Source organism: Manis javanica, chromosome 3, assembly GCF_040802235.1.
Source record: "Manis javanica isolate MJ-LG chromosome 3, MJ_LKY, whole genome shotgun sequence".
Classification (NCBI taxonomy): Eukaryota; Metazoa; Chordata; class Mammalia; order Pholidota; family Manidae; genus Manis; species Manis javanica.
Window position 1 is genome coordinate 17,950,605 of NC_133158.1, and position 20,422 is coordinate 17,971,026.

General features: G+C 43.2%; 1 protein-coding gene across 14 annotated transcripts in view; it reads right to left on the minus strand.

The window, feature by feature from the left end:
- FOXP1 (forkhead box P1) overlaps positions 1-20,422 on the minus strand; it is a 624,795-nt gene that overhangs the window by 153,382 nt on the left and 450,991 nt on the right. Inside the window, exons 1-2 of one of the 14 annotated variants that reach the window (XM_037019195.2) lie at positions 9,155-9,366; positions 7,553-7,794 (exon numbers count right to left, since the gene is read on the minus strand). The exons of 10 other annotated variants lie outside the window; for them this stretch is intronic. In XM_037019195.2, coding sequence (XP_036875090.1) covers positions 7,553-7,794; positions 9,155-9,245 — 333 coding nt within the window. In that variant the 5' untranslated portion in view covers positions 9,246-9,366. Of the gene's footprint in view, positions 1-7,552; positions 7,795-9,154; positions 9,367-20,422 lie in introns of those variants that run through there. 3 more of the 14 variants (XM_037019193.2, XM_037019192.2, XM_037019204.2) reach the window with 3 other exon arrangements.

A 20,422-nucleotide genomic window follows, 5' to 3' on the forward strand; every position in this document is an offset into this window, starting at 1 on the left:
CTCCAGGATGTGGGGAAAGGCCTTTTCCTGGGGTCACATCTTCTAATTGTACTGGCTGGCCTCTTTTCCCCACACAGACTTGCTTCTTTCAACGAGATCTTCTCATTTGCCAGGATGCGTGGAGCTACGGCCACATCTGCAATTCCGCTCTCTCTGTTCTCTGTGCACTTTTATGAAGCATCCCTCCACATTCCCCATTTAAAGTCTACCTTCCCCAGACAAACATGGCAGGATTTTGCTTACACTGTGGAATCCGTAAAGGCTGAATTCACAGAAGCAGAGGGTAGAATGGTGGTTACCAGGATCTGGGAGGTGGGGGGAATGGAGAGATGCTGGCCAAAAGGCACAGAGGTTCAGTGCTGTGGCATGAATAAGTTCTCAAGATCAAATGCACGGCATGGTGACCGTAGTTAATTGTACTGCATCACGTCATTTTAATTTGCTAAGAGGATACATATAATACCTCATCACACACAAAAGGGTAACTATGTAGGGGTGATGGATTAGCAATTCAGTTCAATGATGGTGCTCTTTTCACAGTGTATACATATATTATATAAACATCAAGTTATATACATATACATTTACATATACGTGTATACATACACTATACACACTCGTGTCTGTGTCAAAGATATCACAGTAACGTTAAAAAAAAAAGTAAAATGAACTAATAAATTCTACCTTTTCATAAGAACTCTGTTCACAATCCAGTTCCTTCAAGAGTTCCCTGATGTCCCCATATCAAAGGGACCCGCTTCTGCATTCCTGTAGCGCCCTGTGTGCCCACAACTGGGACAAAACCTGAGGCAGGCAGACAGGGAGGGCGGAACAAGGCCAGCCAGCCCCTCTGCTCTCCTCACACTGTGCTGTCCCCCACCACCTGTCCAAGTTCACCCCCCTTCCCTTGGGGAGGTTCCGCCTTCCGCCGTCAGCTCTGGGTGTTCATTCCTTCTCTGAGCCCCCCACACACAGACAAGTCCCCTCTTCCTTGGGTCAGCTGGGTCAAGGCGGGAATTTTTCAAAAGGAGCTTTTCAGAAAGCAAACCGTGGAGAGGCTGAGATAAGAAAGCAGAGATTTCTTTTCACAACGGAGCCCAAGTCCAGCCACAGCTCAGGCGCCGGGTAGCCCATGTGCCCGCTCTGCCTTCATCCAAGTCAGATCTGCTCTCTCCACCCACCGGCGTGGCTTTCTGGTCCAGTGGGATTTCCGACCACTGGTTTCTTAACTCACTTGTAGATACTCACACTCTGCTATCACTGCCTGCTTTAGTTGCCTCTGTGTGTGTGTGTGCATGTGTGTGTGTGTCTGTGTTAAATAACTGTATTCTTTCTAAAAAAAAATTTTCTCTGCATGCTTCCTCCATTGCGGTTTTGTTGAAATGTATTAACATATAACCCTGTAATAGCGTTTGGTGTACAACATGATGTGTATATATTTATACATATATGTAAATTACATCGATTGCCACAGTAAATGTAGTTAATAAACATCACCTCATATAGTTATTTTTTCTTGTGATGAGAACTTTTAAGATCTGTTCCTCTTAACGACTTTCAAATGCATGATGTACTATTCATAACTCCAGTCCCCGTGCTGCACGTTACATCTGCAGAACTTAATACCTTGTAACTGAAGCTTGTTGCTTTTGACGGCCTTCACCCATTTCCCCCATCTGCTGCTTCTGGCCATCACCAAACTGTTCTCTGTTTCTCTGAATATTATTATTTTAGGTTCTACATATAAGTGAGATCATAAAGTATTTGTCTTCCTTTCTTTGACAAATTTCAGTCAGCATTAATGCCTGCAAGTTCCATCCATGTTGTCACAAATGGGAGGATTTCCCTTCTTTTCTATGAATGAATGATATACATGTGTGAGTGTATGCATGTGTGGTGTGTGTATGTATATCACATGTTTTCTGTCCATCACCCATTGACAGACACTCAGCTTGTTTCCATGTGTTGGCTATTGTACATAATGCTGAAATGAACATAGGGATGCAGAAGATACTTTTTCAAGATAGTCATTTCCCTCAGATACATACCCAGAAGTGGGACTGCTGGCTCATACAGGAGGTTTTAAGGAACCTCCATACTCTTTTACATAGTGGCTGCACCAATTTACACTCCCACCAACAGTGCATGAGGGTTCCCTTTTTCCCCACATCCTCACCAACACATCTTATCCTTGTCTTTTTAACAACAGCCATACTAACAGGCGTGAGGGGATAGCTCATTGCGGTTTTGGTTTGCATTTCCGGGTAACTGCGTTCTTCACACTGCTCTGTCGATGGGGATGAGGAATAACACTAATAAGAGTTGCAATCTACTGAGCAGTATTGCCAGACAAGTACTAAACAATACAGCAACACTGCCTTGATTTTCACAATTCTTTGAGGTGTTAAAACCTGTGAACAGGTACAGAAACACAGCAACAGAGAAGTTACATTATAAGAATTATGTGAGATATACATGGATGTCCCTTAGAATAGTACCTGATTTGGTAATTATTAAATAGAAACTGTTACTACAATACATTGTACCACATGTAAGAACATGTATTTTGTGAGAAGCAAAGAGCCCTGTATCCCACCCAGTGATCTCAAACTATTAGTTGTCCTCTTTATAAAAGTCCCTGAGGAAATCAGTTATCCTCTGTTGAGCCCGAAGGAATCTAAGGCAGACCATGTTCACTGTACAAAAAGCGAACTGAGGACAAGAGGGGACATGCTATTTCTTGGGGCCACACAGACAACTTGCCCGTGACAGTCCTGCCTCTTTCCACGGGCAACGGTTCTTGAGCAAACATGGCTCCTTGTGACCCTCCCCAAACCCTGACCTCTGCCTTGCCTTGACTCTTAGAGCCTTATAGCAGGAGGGGCTGCCTAGAGGCCAACAGTGAGCTGGTTGGAGACAGTGTCGTCGAAGAGGACACCACGGATGAACAAGAAGGTACCTAACACTTCCTGAATGCCAGCTGGGTATCTGGCTGAGTTCTAGTTGCTTTATGTAAACAGAAAGTTGACATAACATGCCAAAGGTCACACGATCTGGATTAGAAGCCCATCATGAGTACTTCAGGAACAACAACCAAAACCGGCCTCTGATCCACAAATGTGAGAATTGGGGATTCTTCCATTTGCCTAGAATTAGAACTGCTTCCTTGATTTGACCAAGAAAAATTTAGAAATGTTTAGAAGAATATATTCAGTGAATCCAAGCCACACTCAAAGGTAACTTTATAGTGAACTTTTTGAAGACTGTATCCTTTATATAAATAAAAGTACATATACATCTACTACAGATAAAGAATACAGCAAGAAGAAAAATAGATTGAATGGCTCTGGTCAAAGAATTAGAAACATTTTCTTAAAAAGGGGATTAAAAGCAAAACTGAGGTTCAGACAAGACAACTGTGTTCACAGAGTTGTGCTCACAGAGTGAAAATGATCTTTGGAACTTCCAGTGACCACAGTTTAGCATAAGGTGAAACTTGAGTCTCCAAGAATGAAGAAATAGGGAATCTGGGAATTTGGGGGATTTACTGACCTTGGGAGAATCATAGCAATTCCAAAGAAATAGAAGTTTGCTTTGAAAAACATGAATGTATTGCCTTACAAGCCATAGACATGGTGGTTAAGTGGTACCAGTCATTCTACCTGTATTTGAACCACAGCTCCACTTGGCTGTGTGGCCTTGGACAAGTTACTTAACCTCTCTGCGCCTCTGTTTCCTCAGTATAAGAATGGAAGGAAGTAACAGTTCTTACATCATAATTAGTACATGAAAAGTATGAAGGTTAATGGCTGACATTCAGTAAGTGATTCTTGTGTTTTTAAAAAAGCATTTTGTAAAAATTACTGACAGTGAAAGCAATAAGCTTATGGTACAAGATAGGAAAATGCATAAGTGAATTAGGAAAATAAAAAAATCAAGTGTAATAACATCAACTACATGTGACACACTGTCAACATGTGGGGGTGTGCTCAAAAAAATCATATTATTTATGGAATCATACTATTTATGGTCTGTTGAAAATTGCTTTTTAAAACAAAAAACATTCTGAATAGAGATTTTTCTAATCTAATTTCTAGATTCAGGTCCCGACTAACAAACAGTATTGGGAACCAAACAATCTAAATACTAACACACTACTCCAGAAACTTCTGGAAAAGCTCTCAACCAAGGCTTTAAACTGCAAATGGCACTGGGCTTAGTAACCATAGGGAGGAGGCCTAAGACATCCCAGAACTAAAGAATCCCACATCTAGGGGTAACAGGATGTTTCAATTCTTTTGCCCCAAAGGCCTAAGTACAGGGCAACTTCTGACTTCCTCAGCACAGCCAATAGGCAAACTCACTTGATTTCTGTGGACTGCCAACGACGTGCTGAGTTAATGTGAAACAAAACAAAAATCAAAATTTTCAGCCCATGCTGTATCTTTCAAAAAATACATCCTGGCTTTGACCCTCAAGAGGGTAAAACTCAGCATTACTCTTCACTGGCTCCTCCCTCTCCCCCCACCCCCCACCATCAACACCACACACAAGCTGTATTTTCCAGTCCCAGATCTTCATGGTTAAACATTTTCTCATGAGACTGCCTGTGGTCAGAGCTATGTCACAGGGAAAATGCTTCTCATGGCATCTACACATCACAGTCCTGCCAGGTCTGGCCTGACCAGTAAGTACAGACACACCCGGAAACTGTAAACTATTTTAACAACAGGCATTTTCCCACCTCAAAAGTGGGATAAGTCTTTGCAGCCTACCTATGTCCCAAGGCTGCTCTGAGGAGTGACGAGTTAGCATTAGTCAGGCACTTTGATTTCAACAGACAAAGGGCTGTGTAGAAGTACAGAGTATGACTATCCAACACAACTGCCTTTCGGAGAGTCACCGGAGGTCACAGCAGAGGCGGCAGAAAGGCTCTTGCTTCCATCCTTGTCATCCCAGGGCGAAGCCCCCTCCCAGTTACATACATGCAGGACGATACTGGTGGGAGCTGCCCGTGTTTGTGTGCAGCTGCGTTGTTCCCTTATATAGTCAATGAAGAGGGAATCCCTCTGTGTGCATATTTCCATTTCGCATTCCAGAACAGTATAGGCAACGAAACAGATTCTCAGCTGTGATTTATAGCTCTTGACACGGCTGGACCAGGCACAGTGCTAGGATCACAACCATCATTTTTTTCAGGATGTATATACACGATGAAGGCCCTATTGAAAACCGTGCTCTATGTATTTAAAAATGTCCCCAAGTGGGCATATATGTCAGTGCATGCCTATGTATAAGGAAGGTCTACAAGGAGTCATGCAAACTCCACCTGGGAATTCAAACAAAAAAATTAACATTGTAGTTTGCTGGTTTCTAAGTCTACACGGAATGTAGATGTGAGCCTTCCCCTAGTCTCTGGAGGCCTGGATCTGAGATAACAGCGACCATGAATCGCTGTAGTAGTTACATAACATTAAAGACTGGAAGGTGTTTTGAGGGACAGAATGTATGCATGGACTCTCTGCATTATACTACCTGCCTGGCATCTTTAAAGACAGAAGCACAAGTGGGCCTGTAATGAATTATGCTGTGCACTGCTCACAGAAACTCCGGTGTAGTTTCCTTTAACTGAACTGTTCATGTTTAGATTTCAAGCCAGAACACACAGCCTTCAGCAAAACTCTTAAGAGTCTCTGATTTGTCAGATGGTATCACTGTTTAAAGCACACACACACCATAAAGTGGAGCTACTGAGGCAGGCATAACTAAGGGAAGCATCTAGAAAAGCCAAACCACAGAACAACTAATCCTGGGAAATCCTGCCCCATAAAACCATACATGATGATAGATTCTCAGTAAGAAGCCTGGCATATTCTCAGAAGGCAAAAAAGACACCTGAGTCTTAAGGGTTAACTCACTTGCCTTTAAAAAAAAAGATATGTAATTTCCTTTTATCATAAAACAATGCATTTATTATTTTCTGTATATCTGTTAAAGGGCATGGCTTTCTGAGTGGAAAACAAAACAGAACTCAGTCACATGTTTATTTGCTTCACCTACTCCCTTCCCCTTCTGATAAATAATCAAACATGCCATCCAGAAAAAACAAAACCAGCGAGCTGGGAAATTTGATGGTCATCAAATAGACTGAGATACCAAGAAAAGCAGCCCACTGTTCCCACACTGAGTTTTCAGCCCCCACACCTACACTAACATCTGAGTAAATACCTTCAGTCACTCTTTCCATTTTCCTTGCAATTACTCCTACTGTTAAACAAATTGTCCTTAAGGCAGTCGCAAGGTAGTTTTTTTTTCTTGCAAAGTAGAACAACTTCTGAACATTAAAAAAGCCAGCACAGCAACCCCGACCCCCACCCCCTCACATACACCCTTATTTATTCTATTTGTTTAAAGATTTCTTCCATCAGAGGTTTGGACAACTACAGAGTGTATTTCTCAATTCTAACAGATGCTGTTGTAGACAATAAAATTTAAGGGTATTTAGTCTGGGGACTAACAAACAAGGTTCAGAGTTAATAACCATTCCCTTAAGATCAAAAGGACTAATTTTCCATTTCCTGTCTATTCCCTGACCAGTACACAGCTAAAACACAACAAAAAAAAATTAGCACCTGGCTTACCAATTATACTGAAGTTGGGGGGTCAGGGTTGGGGGAGTGGTGTGGAAGGAGGGGAGGGACACAAGAAGGACATCAGACAGGAAAAGGTGGAACCCTTTTTAAAAAATGTCGAGCCATGTGTTAAAAAAAAACCTCATTTCAACAGAGAGGTCAGAGAGCAATCCCATGGCTTTTGGACACAGAGCGGAGAAGCAGCCCAGGTCCGAGGGCTTTCCCTGCCATACTAATTATACACAATGAGAATTCTGAAAAGAGCCTTCCAACATCAAAGTTAACAACCATCGCAGAAAGTGAGGCGGGCTTCCTCTCTCCTTCTGCAGCCCCCTCCGTTTAAACAATAGTCATCTGAACGAGATAATGACCGTGCTTGTTTCAGCAGCCGGACTTTTATTGGCATGAAATTGGTACAAAATATTATCAAGACCAAATCACCAATGATGACGGTATCGTGATGCAAACATCAGAGGACAATCCTGCAGACGCAGATTTACAAAGGCACCATTCCTGCACATTCTCTGACTGCTTGTGGTAACAGGAAGCAGCAGAAGGCAACACAAAACAAAGTCGCAAATGAGCAGAGCGAGGGTCGCGTCTGCGTCCCAGCCTGTAAAAGCGTCCTGACGACACACGGCGGCTTGCTTAGCTGCTAATAACCGCAGACACTTTGGAAAGCAAGCGTCAATTAACAAGGAGGGAGAACGAACCGGTCCTCTCAAATCCCTCAAAAGAAAGACGCTTTCAATGAGCAGGGCTTGGGGGTGGGGGTGGGGGATGCTGAAAAAGCAGTAACCAAGTTGGATCATCTTATTTTGCCCTTCAGAGGCTGGCTGCACAGGAGCGGATCTCTAGTTTAAAAGTTTAACCCAGAGAAAGTGTTCCTTTTTTTTTTTTTTTTTCCTCTGGACACTTACAGAGAAAATGAAGAGTTTGACGGAGTGAGCTCGCACTGCCTGCCTTTGGATTTCCGTCTTCTTGCTGTAGATGGGTTCTGGCTGTTTCTGTGAAGCGGGGGTTGCCGAGCGGTAAAAAAGATGTTTGAATAAACAGGAAGTGCTGTGCGGCTGAAGCACACTCGAGGAGAAACACACTGGAACATTGCCCTTTGTAGGCAACCTCAGGGACGCTTGCCTCCACGGGAGCTGCTGGGCTCTCACTAAATGACAAAGAAACCACAAGAATTCCTCAAGTAATTCTTCACTTGCAGAGTTGAAAGATCAGTTGGAGCTTGCAGGTAATTTTCAAAGTTGCATTTAGCCCTCAAAGAAATCTATAAATGCTGCCCGTATCTAAATCACTCCAGGTCTGCAAAAGCAAGCACGGAGAGCATCAGAAGTGTGCCCCGGCTCGCCCAAGCCCTAACCAAGCGGAGCTCTATCACGCACAGACACCACCGCCAGGGTTTGGGGAAACCTGCTCTGGAGATATTTTTGTGGTGACATTTACATAGGCAGGATGCTTTCCAAAAAAAAAAAAAAAAAAGGAAGAAAGAAAGAAAATTAAGATTCTGCAGACTTTAGAGGATTTTGTCACATATATTTTTAAAGAACACGCTGTCCCGCATTCCAGAGATATGCCCTTGATCTTGCTTTCGCTGCTTTTCCTTCACATTTTCCTTCTCTGCACCCAAACTACCTGTTTATCTCAAGATGCCTTGCTTGCCTGCTCCAGTGCTCCTTCACCATCCCAAACTAATGATCAAAAGTCCTGTCTTCCGTCACTCAAGTAACTTGACAGTTACTGCAAAGAAAAGTAAACTGGGGAAGGTAGAGCAAGTCAGCTTGAAAAACAGAACGAGTTGTCGAACAGCCATACTCAATAAAAGACGAACAGGGGGAGGGAGGCGGAGGAGAAAAAAAAAAGATTCCTTCTGGGAATGTATTGCTGTGTGGCAGTCTTCCTCTGCCACGGAAGCAACTGATTTGTTATTTAGCGTGGAATGCTGGACTGTCTGTCATCCAGGTGCTAATACTCGGCTAAAATAACTCATTGGGAACTGTCAGTGGGATGTTTACATAGGCCCCGATCTTTTCTTCATGGAGGGAAATTTTTTACTGGAATTCATCTTCTTTTGATCTCACATTCAAAGCGACGGCAGCTTGATAGACATTCAAGTCTGAAAGCAAATCCAGACGCTGAAGATAAACCGCCAGAATTTGACAGGCAGAAGCATCTAAAGCTTATAAAAATGAAGAGAACAGCATGTCGCCTGAGTATTACAATAGCAGAAATCAAGAGACATATTAGGTGGAACTGATCAGCCACAAAAACAGTTCAAAAGGCAGATCACAGGAACAGAGGACTAGGCTAGGAGAATAAAATGGCAAAGACCTGGGTTACTGCCTCACCTCCCTTGGAGCCAGACAGCGCTTCCATGCATGCCTCTCTGCTTTTAGGGGGGTGGGCTAACCAATTCTAATGTCCCTGTCTAACTCAGCTGGTCCAGTTAGAAACACTGCAAATGATTTCCTAGCAATCCATTTTCCAAGGGGCAGGGGAGAGAGGCAGACCCTTACCTTGCTCAGTGTCCAGCACGCTGCATTTTATTGGCATTCCCTGCATATGCTCGGTGATGTACTTTCCAAAGGCACCTAGCCTGGGTGCCATCCCAGGGGGCAGTCAGGAACACCGTCTCTCAGCAGAGGCACTCTAAGTTCTAGATGGGGCTAGAGAGCTCTAAGCAGACCAGTTCCCTAAAATGGCTAGTTACTGAATGAACACAAATGCTCCAGCCTCAAACAGACGAGCTCGGTCCTACAGATACAGAGCTGCTCAATGCCTGGGAGCCAACTAGAGCAATTCCATAGAGGAATTATCGCAGGAACTTTCTTAGAGGCACACAATTATTTCTTTTTAAAAATAAGCCTCTTATTCTAATTAAAGTCAGTACATATAATGAAAAAGCAATTCTCCCAACAATTTTGTACTTGAGAGCTGTTGGTGAACAAACACTGAATGTGAACAGCCAGCATTAGGTCAGACAACAGAATTCCACATTGGATTTTAGCCTGCAGTTGCTCCTGACCGCAAACAGCCTCTGTGACTGCAGATATAGATTTCTTGCATCACCCTTGGATTTTTAAAATTAGCCCCTCACTCCCTTTTTGCATAATAAGCCAACAGTAAAATGTGGATTTAAAAAGTGTACTAACCAGTTCAGTTTAGGGCTTGCCTCATGACCACACGATTTCTGGGTAACTAAGTCACAAACATAAAAAAACGAACAAATAAACAAAACAAAACCCTCCTGGATTCTAAGACTTGTTTTCTAAGTTACTTTCTGTCAGGCCTAAGTGGCTCTATCTGATGTGCTAAAGCTGATTCCCTTTCAACTGTTGTAGCTCGTCATGTTAAAAGTCACCACTATTCTTCTCCAACCTTAAAAAAATAGTTGCTTTTAATACTTACTCCAAAAATCTCCCCACTAAGCATTCCACGCTGCTGTAATGGTGGCATTTACCCAACACAGGGAGGTTTACATGTACAAGTGAAATGCTGATTCCCTTACACATTATAAAATATATTGTTCCTTAAAAAGAATGTTGTCACTACCCAGTGAGGCGGGAAGGAGCAACATGCCGTTTCTCATGGCCATTAAAGCCTTTTAAAGAAAATCTGCCATGTATAAAGACCTTCATTAGTGTAATTAAATGACTGTTGGGGTTTTTTTATATAAAAAACTTTTGATATGTCATTTAAAGACCTCATAATCATATCCTTAAAAGAGCTACCATTTTTAAAAGGGATTGTCTGCTCAGGGCCATGGAACAGTAGCCATGCTCTGGACCGCTTCCTCTCCCTCCCTTTCAGACTTCTCCTGGACTTGAATGTCACCATAGACCTTGAATCCTTGAATGTGAAATGGCTTCACGTTAATTGCTCTAATTGCTTGAAGATGTGCACGCAGGTGAAACCTGATCCCTGTGGCCACTGTAGACGGAGAACAACACTGGAATGTTTACACAGTGGTTTGATTTTAATAGACAGGAGGGTTGAGTTTAAGACAGCAAAAACACAGCTAATAGGTGACCCCTTAATGTAGTCCTCCTTAAAAAAAAAAAAAAAAAGACACCCAACAAAATACAATTTCATGTTCTAAAAGGCAGGGTCCTAAATGCCAAGGTTATTTGCTTGACTCTTGGGAGTGAGCACCGTTATGTTGCACCTGACATTTACACCCGAAACTCTACCCCGAATATTTTTTTTTTTACCTTAAAACAAAAAAGCACTTTATATGTCAGTCACCTTATAAACAGATGATGACTGTATGGTATTTCCAAGTAAGTGCACTCATTTAAATTTTAAATTGAGTATTTTTTGCTACTGTAACTCTCTCTTGTCCCTTAAAGGGGAAGCTTCGGATCCCCTTATTTATCCCTTTCCATCTTCTACTCCCTCCCCACCCCATTTATGGAATTCCCGACCCTTGTACATTCTCAGACTGCGGTTAGAACTGAACCTAACCATCCCATGTTGGTGCTTTAAGACAAATGTGCATCTTTGGGTGCCTTTTTCCTGTGTTTCTGTGGTCTGCTTCTTGTCTAGAGGGGCTCAGGCAGCCAGGGGAGTGGCTGACACAGTCACTCAGTGACAGTGGCCACTCTGCCTGGGTATTTTAATGAATTGAGATGGAGACAGAGGTGTGATAATGGCTCCCCAGAGACTGCTCTTACCAGACCACGTGTGACCAATGCTGGACAGGAAATATACTAGAGTAGGACCAAGATAAAAATATAACAGTGCCTACAAGGTGTCATGAGCAAAAGGAAACTCACAAAGATTCAGGGTATAGGCTTAGACAGGTGTTCACACACACAGAGGCTTAGACAGGTGTCCACACATACACATACGCACACATACGAAGCTATCCAAGATCTGAATGTGCGGGAATATTCTGTATACAGCCAAGGAAACACTGTTAACCAGGAAATAAGAAACATTTACAACAGAAGGGAAAAAATACCACAAAACAATAAAATGATTTTGAGTTTAATCTGGGCAGTTGAAAGCAATAGATACGCTTTGTTATGGATACTTCTTCTGACAGTGAAATACAAAGTGCAGAAGGAAAGGAGCAAAACAAGGTCTTTTTAAAGCTCTGAAACATTTTTAGTTATATAAGCTAAAGGGTAAATACAGGAGCTTCCATGGCCTGGACTATTTGTCCCCAAACACTGAAAGACAAAAAAAAAACGGAACAAAACTAAGGGCATGGAACCTCCTTTCCCATCATAACCACCGCACACACATTACAGACACTCGTACTGTGTTCTCCAAGTTACAATCCCCTAGGAAGAAGTAATGCCTCCCCCTCTGAGAAACGAGGGGGGCCAAGTATCCATTTATCCTTTTTTAAAGATTAAGTATAAACTAGTCCAAGCCAGTGAGAGGAACACTGAGGGAAAAAGTAAACAGGTCCCCCACCCCCCACCCCCAAAATAGCTCTCCTTTGAAAGCTCTATGCAGTGAGTGCCTGGTACCAGGGGCTGCCCTGTTCGTCTGAGGGGTCAGCAAAGCTATGCTAAACTGACAGGTTCAGTTTACAGCAGGCCAGAACTTTGTTTGGATATACTGGCCTTGCTCACCGCCAGCTTAACAACAGATGGCTAGAAAACTTTCATTATGCTGCACAGGACTGAACTGCAAACAACCCAGAAAACTGTGAAAAGTTTAACTCCCTCTAAACCAATGTGCCAAACTAGGGCCTGCCCACAGCCAGGGAGCCAGATGAGGGCCACAGCGCCGTGGACATGATGGGTAAAATGAAAGACTGTTTGCTAATGGCCCAAGTCAACTAAAGGCACTATTCCAGACACCAGAACAGCAGCGAGCCTCCCAAGCCTCGATTTTAACTGTTCAAAGCCCAGACCTTATAAGGAGTTATAACCACTGAGCCGCCGCCTTTTTTATTGTCCCAAAATGCACTGCCAGACTTCCCCTCCCTCCAGAGAAATAAAACCTTCCTCCAGACAATACCCAAGCTCCATTCTTGTCTTCCTTCCCTCTGGAAATTGGGAGGACACCACCAAATAGTCCTAGATTTAAATATGATTTATCCAAATCTGTATATAATTTAAATATTCATTAAATTGATTCAATCACATGAACCCTAATATCTCCTAATGCTCCGAGACAGGTTATAAATGCACCTTCAAAGGTTTAATTCAATTGGCAATCTGAGAGGTCTTATCACCAGAAATGTGTTATTTTCACATTATTCAAGAAATGAACAAATGCGTTTTCCACAAATGTATTTTAGAAGCTACCCTTTCCTGTTATTGAAAGAAAATTGTGTTTATTACTCCTTTAGCATAGTGTAAACTCATAAACGTCAACAGACAGTACAAGGAAAACTGTCAACTAAATATTGTTTCCTTCATGAGCTGTTCTTCCAAGTCAATTACGCCTTTCAACTTCTGGGGCATTGTATGATAAACTGGCAGTAAAAATCATTCACATTAATATACCATGGTGCCTTGCCTGCAAAAGGTAATTAAAGAAGTAAATGACTCATAAGAATAGACATATTAGCTGCAAAATGAAAGGCAACTGAGCTGCCACATAAAAATATGTACCATTAAGATACTGCATTTTCATATTCCTGTAATCAGCTTCAGTAGACTAATGCTTATTTAATCCAGTTCTGTGCTAAGTCCATCAACAACTGTTTTTTGCTGTTTTCTCCTTGACTGAACATTATGAGAGCAGGTCTGGAATAAATACTGCAATGAGATTTTTGCATACTCAATTGAAGAACAGGTTTTTACATTTTAAAATCTATTTTTCTTTCTCTGAGAAATACACCATAAAAAAGAAAATCACTGGTGGGAAAAAAATATACATACGTTGCTAGCTAGACATGTCTCCTGAAATGGTAGAATATTTCAGGGAGATGGGATTCGTCTCTGTGCTCACCTATTCTGCCCCGTATCATGATCAACACAAGGAGAAGGGTGTCAAGCCTCTACTTGCCACACCTCTGCCACCTTTAGGAAGCGCTCCCTTTGGTTGATAATGTCTTGCATTAACACTAGCAGGATGAGGGCCATGTACCCTTTGGCAGGGTTGGCAAGACAAAGCAAGGAAGGAGGAGGGAGGTGGGATGGCAGAACAGACCTTGGACTTGCTTGGCGGCCTCCTTCCCTCCCTTCCCAAGGGTTAGCCTCCTGCCTGCACAGAACCTCCTCAAAGGGATGCAAACTGCCCCTCAGATCAACTGCTCTACTTTCCACTCTCTGGCTTTCCACCCGGCACGTTGCTGTGCTCTCCCTAGCCTTCCCCCTAGCATTCCCTCGCCAGTCCAGACAGGCCGCAGGAAAACATCCCCCATGCGATCTGAGATTTCTCACTCGGGTTTGCTCACTTCCCTGCTTCTGACCAGTGGGATGAGTCCACTATGAGCATTACTAATATTTCTGGGAACATTGAGAGGTGGAGTTTCCTGGAGGAAGGAGAAATGCTTGTTCTCATTTTGGAAATTAGGGTTCTTGGTTGATAGACATCTGATACACACCCTCGGCTTTGCCAGTTCAGTTTGGGAGTTTTAGCTTTTGAAAAGTCTTTGCAATTCCCCTGATGCTCAAATCCAGCTCTGAAAATGAGTCTATACAACCTTAGTATTATTGGCCTTCCATTGGCCAGCAATTCACTCACTTTCAGCAACATCTAAATGCATCTAGACGGGGTCCACAGACTTAGTAAAATATCCCAAAGAGATTCCTGACCTGTTTTGTTTTGAGATCACAGGCTTTCAGCAAAGGCAAAGTTCTAGATTTCTCTACGAGCTGTACCTTCTCCCCTTGCCTCCTTCTGCGAGCACAGAAATCTCTTCGGCTCTAAAACTAATGAGCAGCCAGCTGGGCTCTCAAGGACAGTCCAGGATGTGAGGGCGGCCCGACAAGGACCCTTTGCTGTTTGTTTATCTTTTAACAGTTCGCAGAACTGTCCAGAGCCTCCCAGATCTAGGCTCAATTTTTCCTTGTAATGTATTATTGTCTCCACATTAGAGCAGACACCACTTGGAAGCGCAATTAATGAGCTCTAGTCCTTTTCCTAGTTCAGGAACAAAGGTTTCTGTGTGCACAGTATGGTGACACTGTCTAGAGAACACATGTGGAAAGAGGAGTAAATGCTTCTAATTGCTTCAAAATGGGATTTTTAATATTTAGGAACATAACGGCATCGGGAAATATGAGCACTTTCAACATCCTTTACAAATAAGGCTTCACGAAATATTGTTGGCTGTTAATAACACATCATTATCAGAAACGGGAAGTTATAAATACCATGCATGTAACCTTTGCATTCATGCGAATTAACCTATACATAAGAATATAATGATACATGAATTCGTTTTTAAAAATACATTAAAAAAATAATAATAAAGGGCCCTCTTTGGTAAAAGAAAGCCAAGAAGGCAGGCCCTCTGAGCCTGATATTCCTTAGACTTTAGCAGATTAGGCCTCCAATGTGTAATTAAGAAAGATAACCCCGGTTTTTAGAGTAATTAGGGACTGTGGGAAATAGGATACTATGTCTCCAAAGTGTTACAAGTATACCACACTTCTAAATAACCTGAGATGCTTGGGAAGTATACTCACTACCAAGGGCAAAGCAGCTATGCAGGGAGGGAACAGTAAATGACAGACTGGCGTTCAAGTCCATTAGCTGCTAGGCGATAGGAACACATTCACTAGCATGCGACCTGTGAAAAATCTTAGATCTCTTTAAATCTTTGAATTGGATTACTGCATTAATTCTTAAGAACTGCAATCCTTCAACCAAGTCAAATTACCCTCATTAACAGTGGAAAAACTGCCTCTGCAATAAGTTTGGAAAAAAAAAGATATTTATTACCTATGATCACTTGCACGTAGGCCACCTAGAAATGTGATGAACTGATGCCAGCAACTTGGGAAGCAGGGGCATCCCGATCCCTCATATTCATTAGAGTCAAAATAAAAATGTAAGTGCTGGCGTGGTATTTGGGATCTTTTTCCCCCTCCACATCTACAGGACATTTCCTTTTATTATTTCAACCCTCTGATAAGACACAAATGGCCACATTTTAGAGGAGAGGAAGCTGGCACACATGTACACGGAGATACTGTGCCAAGTGCCTGAGCCTCCCTGGGCCAAGTAGGGGCAGAGCAGGATGTCCCCACCCCTCCGTTCTGGGTTCCCACTGCAGGAATGAAGTCAGAACCGCAGACGTCCTACGCCACTGTGATACAAGTCACACTCAGGGAATTAAAAGGCAGGCAAGATAAATGGACAAATAGGAATGCAGCATGGAGTGGGGAAAGGGTGATTCCTGTAAATCAACAAAACCGAAGCTGCCTCAGTTCCTCCAACACCACATTTGCTGTTACTGTTTGACCTGCCTTGAGAACTCATCAAAGCGTCCTTTCGCAGCCAGAACAGAAATGTAAATGGCTCTGCTCTCCCTTGTTGCTCCCTAAAATGGTCTCATCAGAAATGTGAGAAAGGCTTGACTGGGTTTGAACCACTTCTGGTGCTTTACGGAGAATGAGCTCCTGGGAGCCCCACTGCCCGCTCACTGTCTCTTGGCTCCAGAAATGAGACTGCTTTGGTTCTGGACGTCCCAACATGAGCCCAGGGCAGGGCAGTCCTCACCACCGAGGAGACATGCACCCGAGGGAAGGGCCTGGGGGGCAGCCAGCCAGTAGGAGTTCATTGAAACAGGCTATGTTTATATCATGTGTAAGGAATGGGACAAGGTGAACAGGTAGAAGTGGCTTTCCAGAACTCGACAGTAACCAATACTTTTAAAGAGCTATAATAAAACGCTAACCTGAGTTCATAATAAAAACCAACCCAGAGGTACGACATGGCCTCTGAAGTGCTTTCTGAATCAACAGGAAAAAAAAAGAGACATTGTGCTCAGGATAGTTGCATATGAAAGGCCTTTATTTCAATCTACAGATTTTAAATTAGACAGTTCTTACTTAGTGTATGATGATAAAAATCAATTAGAATATTATCTCCAATGAATCTATAATCTACAGTAACCCTTTCTAAACACAAAGTCCAAAAACCAGTTGTTAGTTAAGATGAGCATTTCAATTCATGCTGTCAGATTTGCAGAGCCATGGTAGTCTTAAAATAATGAAAATAGCACACAGGAATCTCAGCCTGTGTCCATCATTTGCACTCACGCCCTTTTATCCTGCCAAAGACCTTTCAAGGTGGGAATTTATCATACCCATTTTACAGAGGAGGACAACAAGTCCAGGGAGGTGGACTAACTTGTACAGAGCCAAAGAGCTTCTAAGTAGGTCCATGTCTGCTTGGAGGTGAAGGTGAAATGTAACAGGAATCAGAGAGAGAGGCTGTTCAAAGAAGGGCTGGGAAGAAACAGCTATCCGTCATGGGACATTAAAAATTTGCAGGAATCGTGATCCAAACATCAGACAGTCCGTGACTTGGAGATTCATCACCCACCTCCTGCCCAGTGGCACCGCAGGTTTCAAAGGACAATATGGAAATTGTTCCTCTTAGGCTGTACCATTTGTAGGCTCTCATCTCTCTTTCAAGAACTTTATGACTGTCAATAGGGTGCTTTGCAAACAGTGAATGCTTTAGCAGTGACCTCATGATTAACATGGTTCATTACTCTAATAACCTTTCAAAACAAATGTTAAAGTTGCCTTTTTCGCAAGTACCGGAACCACACTATTTACACATCAATCAAACACACCATTTTTGATGCCCATTCTTTACTAAACACTCCAGGCACTGGAGCTGTGAAGGCACCCCTTCCTAAGGCTTACAGTCTAATGGGAAAACAGAGATCAGATACAAGCAATCCACAAACCCAGAAATAATCAGTCACTACGAAGGAACCCTTCAAAAAAGACCAACTTCATGTACTTGTCCTTTTTAGCCAACTGTACATACGACCATCCAGGAATTGGTCCATGAGGAGGTGATAGTAAGATGAGACTCAAAAGTAGAGAAGCAATTAAACAGCCAAGGGGCAGAAAGAGACAGGTCAAGGACATGGACAACTGGGGCTGCAAAGAAATTATAAGCTGAAACAATGCTAAAAGAGAAAATGAACTTAATGAATAATTGTCGACAGACAATTGTGTTCAACAATGTCTACCCTACTCACTTTCAATCCTTTTAAAGCAAAAGATGTGCAAAGATTACAAATATGCTCAAAGGGCCTAAATACAAAATACATTGTGTTAGTAAAAAACACGGAAGAAAACATAGAAGAATTTATACAATTGATACTGAAAAATAAATACTGTCCAGTTGGCCCTTGTGCCTGTCTTTACGTCTTTTCATGCTGTAACTCATGGTGGCAGGCAGAATTCTGAGATCTCCCACATTCCGACCCCTGGTCCCAGACATTCAACTAGACACTAATCAAGGTGCTGATATGAAGGATTTCACAGCTATAATGGAGGTCCCAAATCAACTGACCTTAGGATAGGGAGATCACCTGAACAGACCTGCAAGAATCATGTGGAGTTTATATTCTGGAGTTCGTACTGGAATTTATAGATCAGAGACAGAAGAAGTCAGAGACTCAAAGCACAAGAGAGATTTGGTGTGCCACTGGTGACATCATGTGGGGAGGCCATGTGGCAAGACACGTGAGCAGTCTCTAGAAGCTAAGGGTGACCCCTGACTGACAGCCAGCAAGGAAATGCTGACCTCAGTTCTATAGCCACAGTGAACTGAATTCTACCAACAACGTGAAGGGGCTGAAAAGCAGATTATGATCCAGAGCCTCCAGGCAGTCCAGGTAACACCTTCTGACACTCTGAGCAAAGAAGCCAAGCAACTCTGAGCCTGGACTTTTAACCTATGGGACTGTGGGCTAACAAATGGGTGTTTTAAACTGGTAAGTTGATGGCAATTTTTCATGCAGCAACAGAAAACTAAAACCTACAGAAAAGAGATGAAATCACACTGGGTCTAATGTTTAGTGCAAAGTTTATTTTGCTTGATGAGTAAGAGTACATTAAGTGGAAGGGAGGAGGAGAGAGGATTGGAAGAGATAGGAAGGAATGAACTTGCGTGTTAGTCCCTCGTGGACCACTGTGGTGACCTACGACGGGCCACTCTGGGCCTCACGCTCTCTGCTTACAAACAGATCATAATAGCGGGCTGTGGTGAGGGGTGTCTTGGGAGAACGGGCAGGTGGAAGCACTCTGAAAGTCGTAAACCATGACCCACCCTATGTTTTTGCATTTTGATTCTTGAGTTCCTTTTTCAACTCTTCCAATTACCTGCTCCAATACTGACCAAGGCACAAATATGGAACCATCCTTGGCTAGAGAAGAAAAGGGACATCCCAGACCATCCTAGTCTTCTTGGCAATCCATGCAAAGGAGGTGGAGAAGCCTTCCTTGGAGGAGGTAAAAAGAGGCCAGCCAGTGTCCCTGGTGAGAGAACCGTGCCTCCCATCTTCCTTCCACCATGTGTTCCATAGCTGCCTGGAAGGTAGTGTCAGATGGCCTGAGTTCAAATCCAGCCTCTGCTCTTGACCTTGATTTAACCACTCTGTGCACCAGGGCTCTCAGGGTTCAAGTGGAACTAAGAGAGCACCATCTCCTAGGGCTACTGTCGGGGAGTAAGGAATTAAATACATACAATGTGTCTTAAGCCAGTCTGGCCCTTAGGATGGAAGTGCCAGTATTATCACTACTATAGTATTGCTGCTATGGATTCCAGAATAGGAGCTGAATGCTTTTTCCGGAAGTCTGTTCTCTCCCTAGGGGAATGGGGAAGAATTTGGAAGATGGGGCTCAACAAATATGTAGAAATGTGTCTGTAACAAGGCCTTTACTGCTAATGCCTTTGCACGGTACACTACATAACCCATCTCACCTCTGAAGAAAAAGTGAGATGTCCCCTCCACAGGTATGATTTTACCACAAATTTTACATTTGCTAAAAGAAAGAAAAAAAGGTTCCAAAGGCCCTTAAATCATGGGATTTAGTGCTTTTTTAACAAGTAATTTTGGGGAAACCAGAAAAGAGGATTCCCCTGCTGAAAAGGCAAGGGGGGGCAAGGAATTCCAGCCAGGAGGTCAGGGACAAGAGCAGCCAGGGCTGGGAGCGGGCAGTGCAATCTGCTCTCCTGACGTCCAAGGAGCAGATGCATAAGCTAGCACCAGGAGCAGTGCAGGGTGGGGTGTGCGGAGGTGGCTGACCTAGACCAAGCACCAGCATCCCCACACCCGGGCAGCGAGGGAGGCTATCAGTTAGCCAGGTGAGGTGCGTGTGCAGAGAAGTGGGCAGGGTGGCCACAGGTCACGGGGAAGACAGTGTAGCACAGAGAAGACAAGTAGTGACTCTGTGGCATCTTACTACACTGACGGACAGTGACTGCAATGGGGTATGGGGAGGGGGAGACTTGATAATATGGGTGAATGTAGTAACCACAATGTTTTCCATGTGAAACCTTCCTAAGAGTGTATATCAATGATACCTTAATAAAAAATACAAAAAATTACAAAAGTGACCCTGGAGCATCTGGGACCCAAGGGGAGGGGCCAAACCCCCAGAAGGACCTGGATGAATTGCAAGAGACGGGCTGGGCTTTGCAGATCGTGTGCAATAGTTCAGACTTTGATTTTGGTTTTTAATTGACCAAACAGTAAAATCACCTTTACAGGTGCAGGGGTGTATAGTTCTGTGCCTCAGGATACAGAACAGCTCCATCGCCCCCCAAACTCCCTTATGCTCTTGTTCCATAGTCATACCCTTTTTCAGCCCCAACCTCTGGCACCACTGATCTGTTCT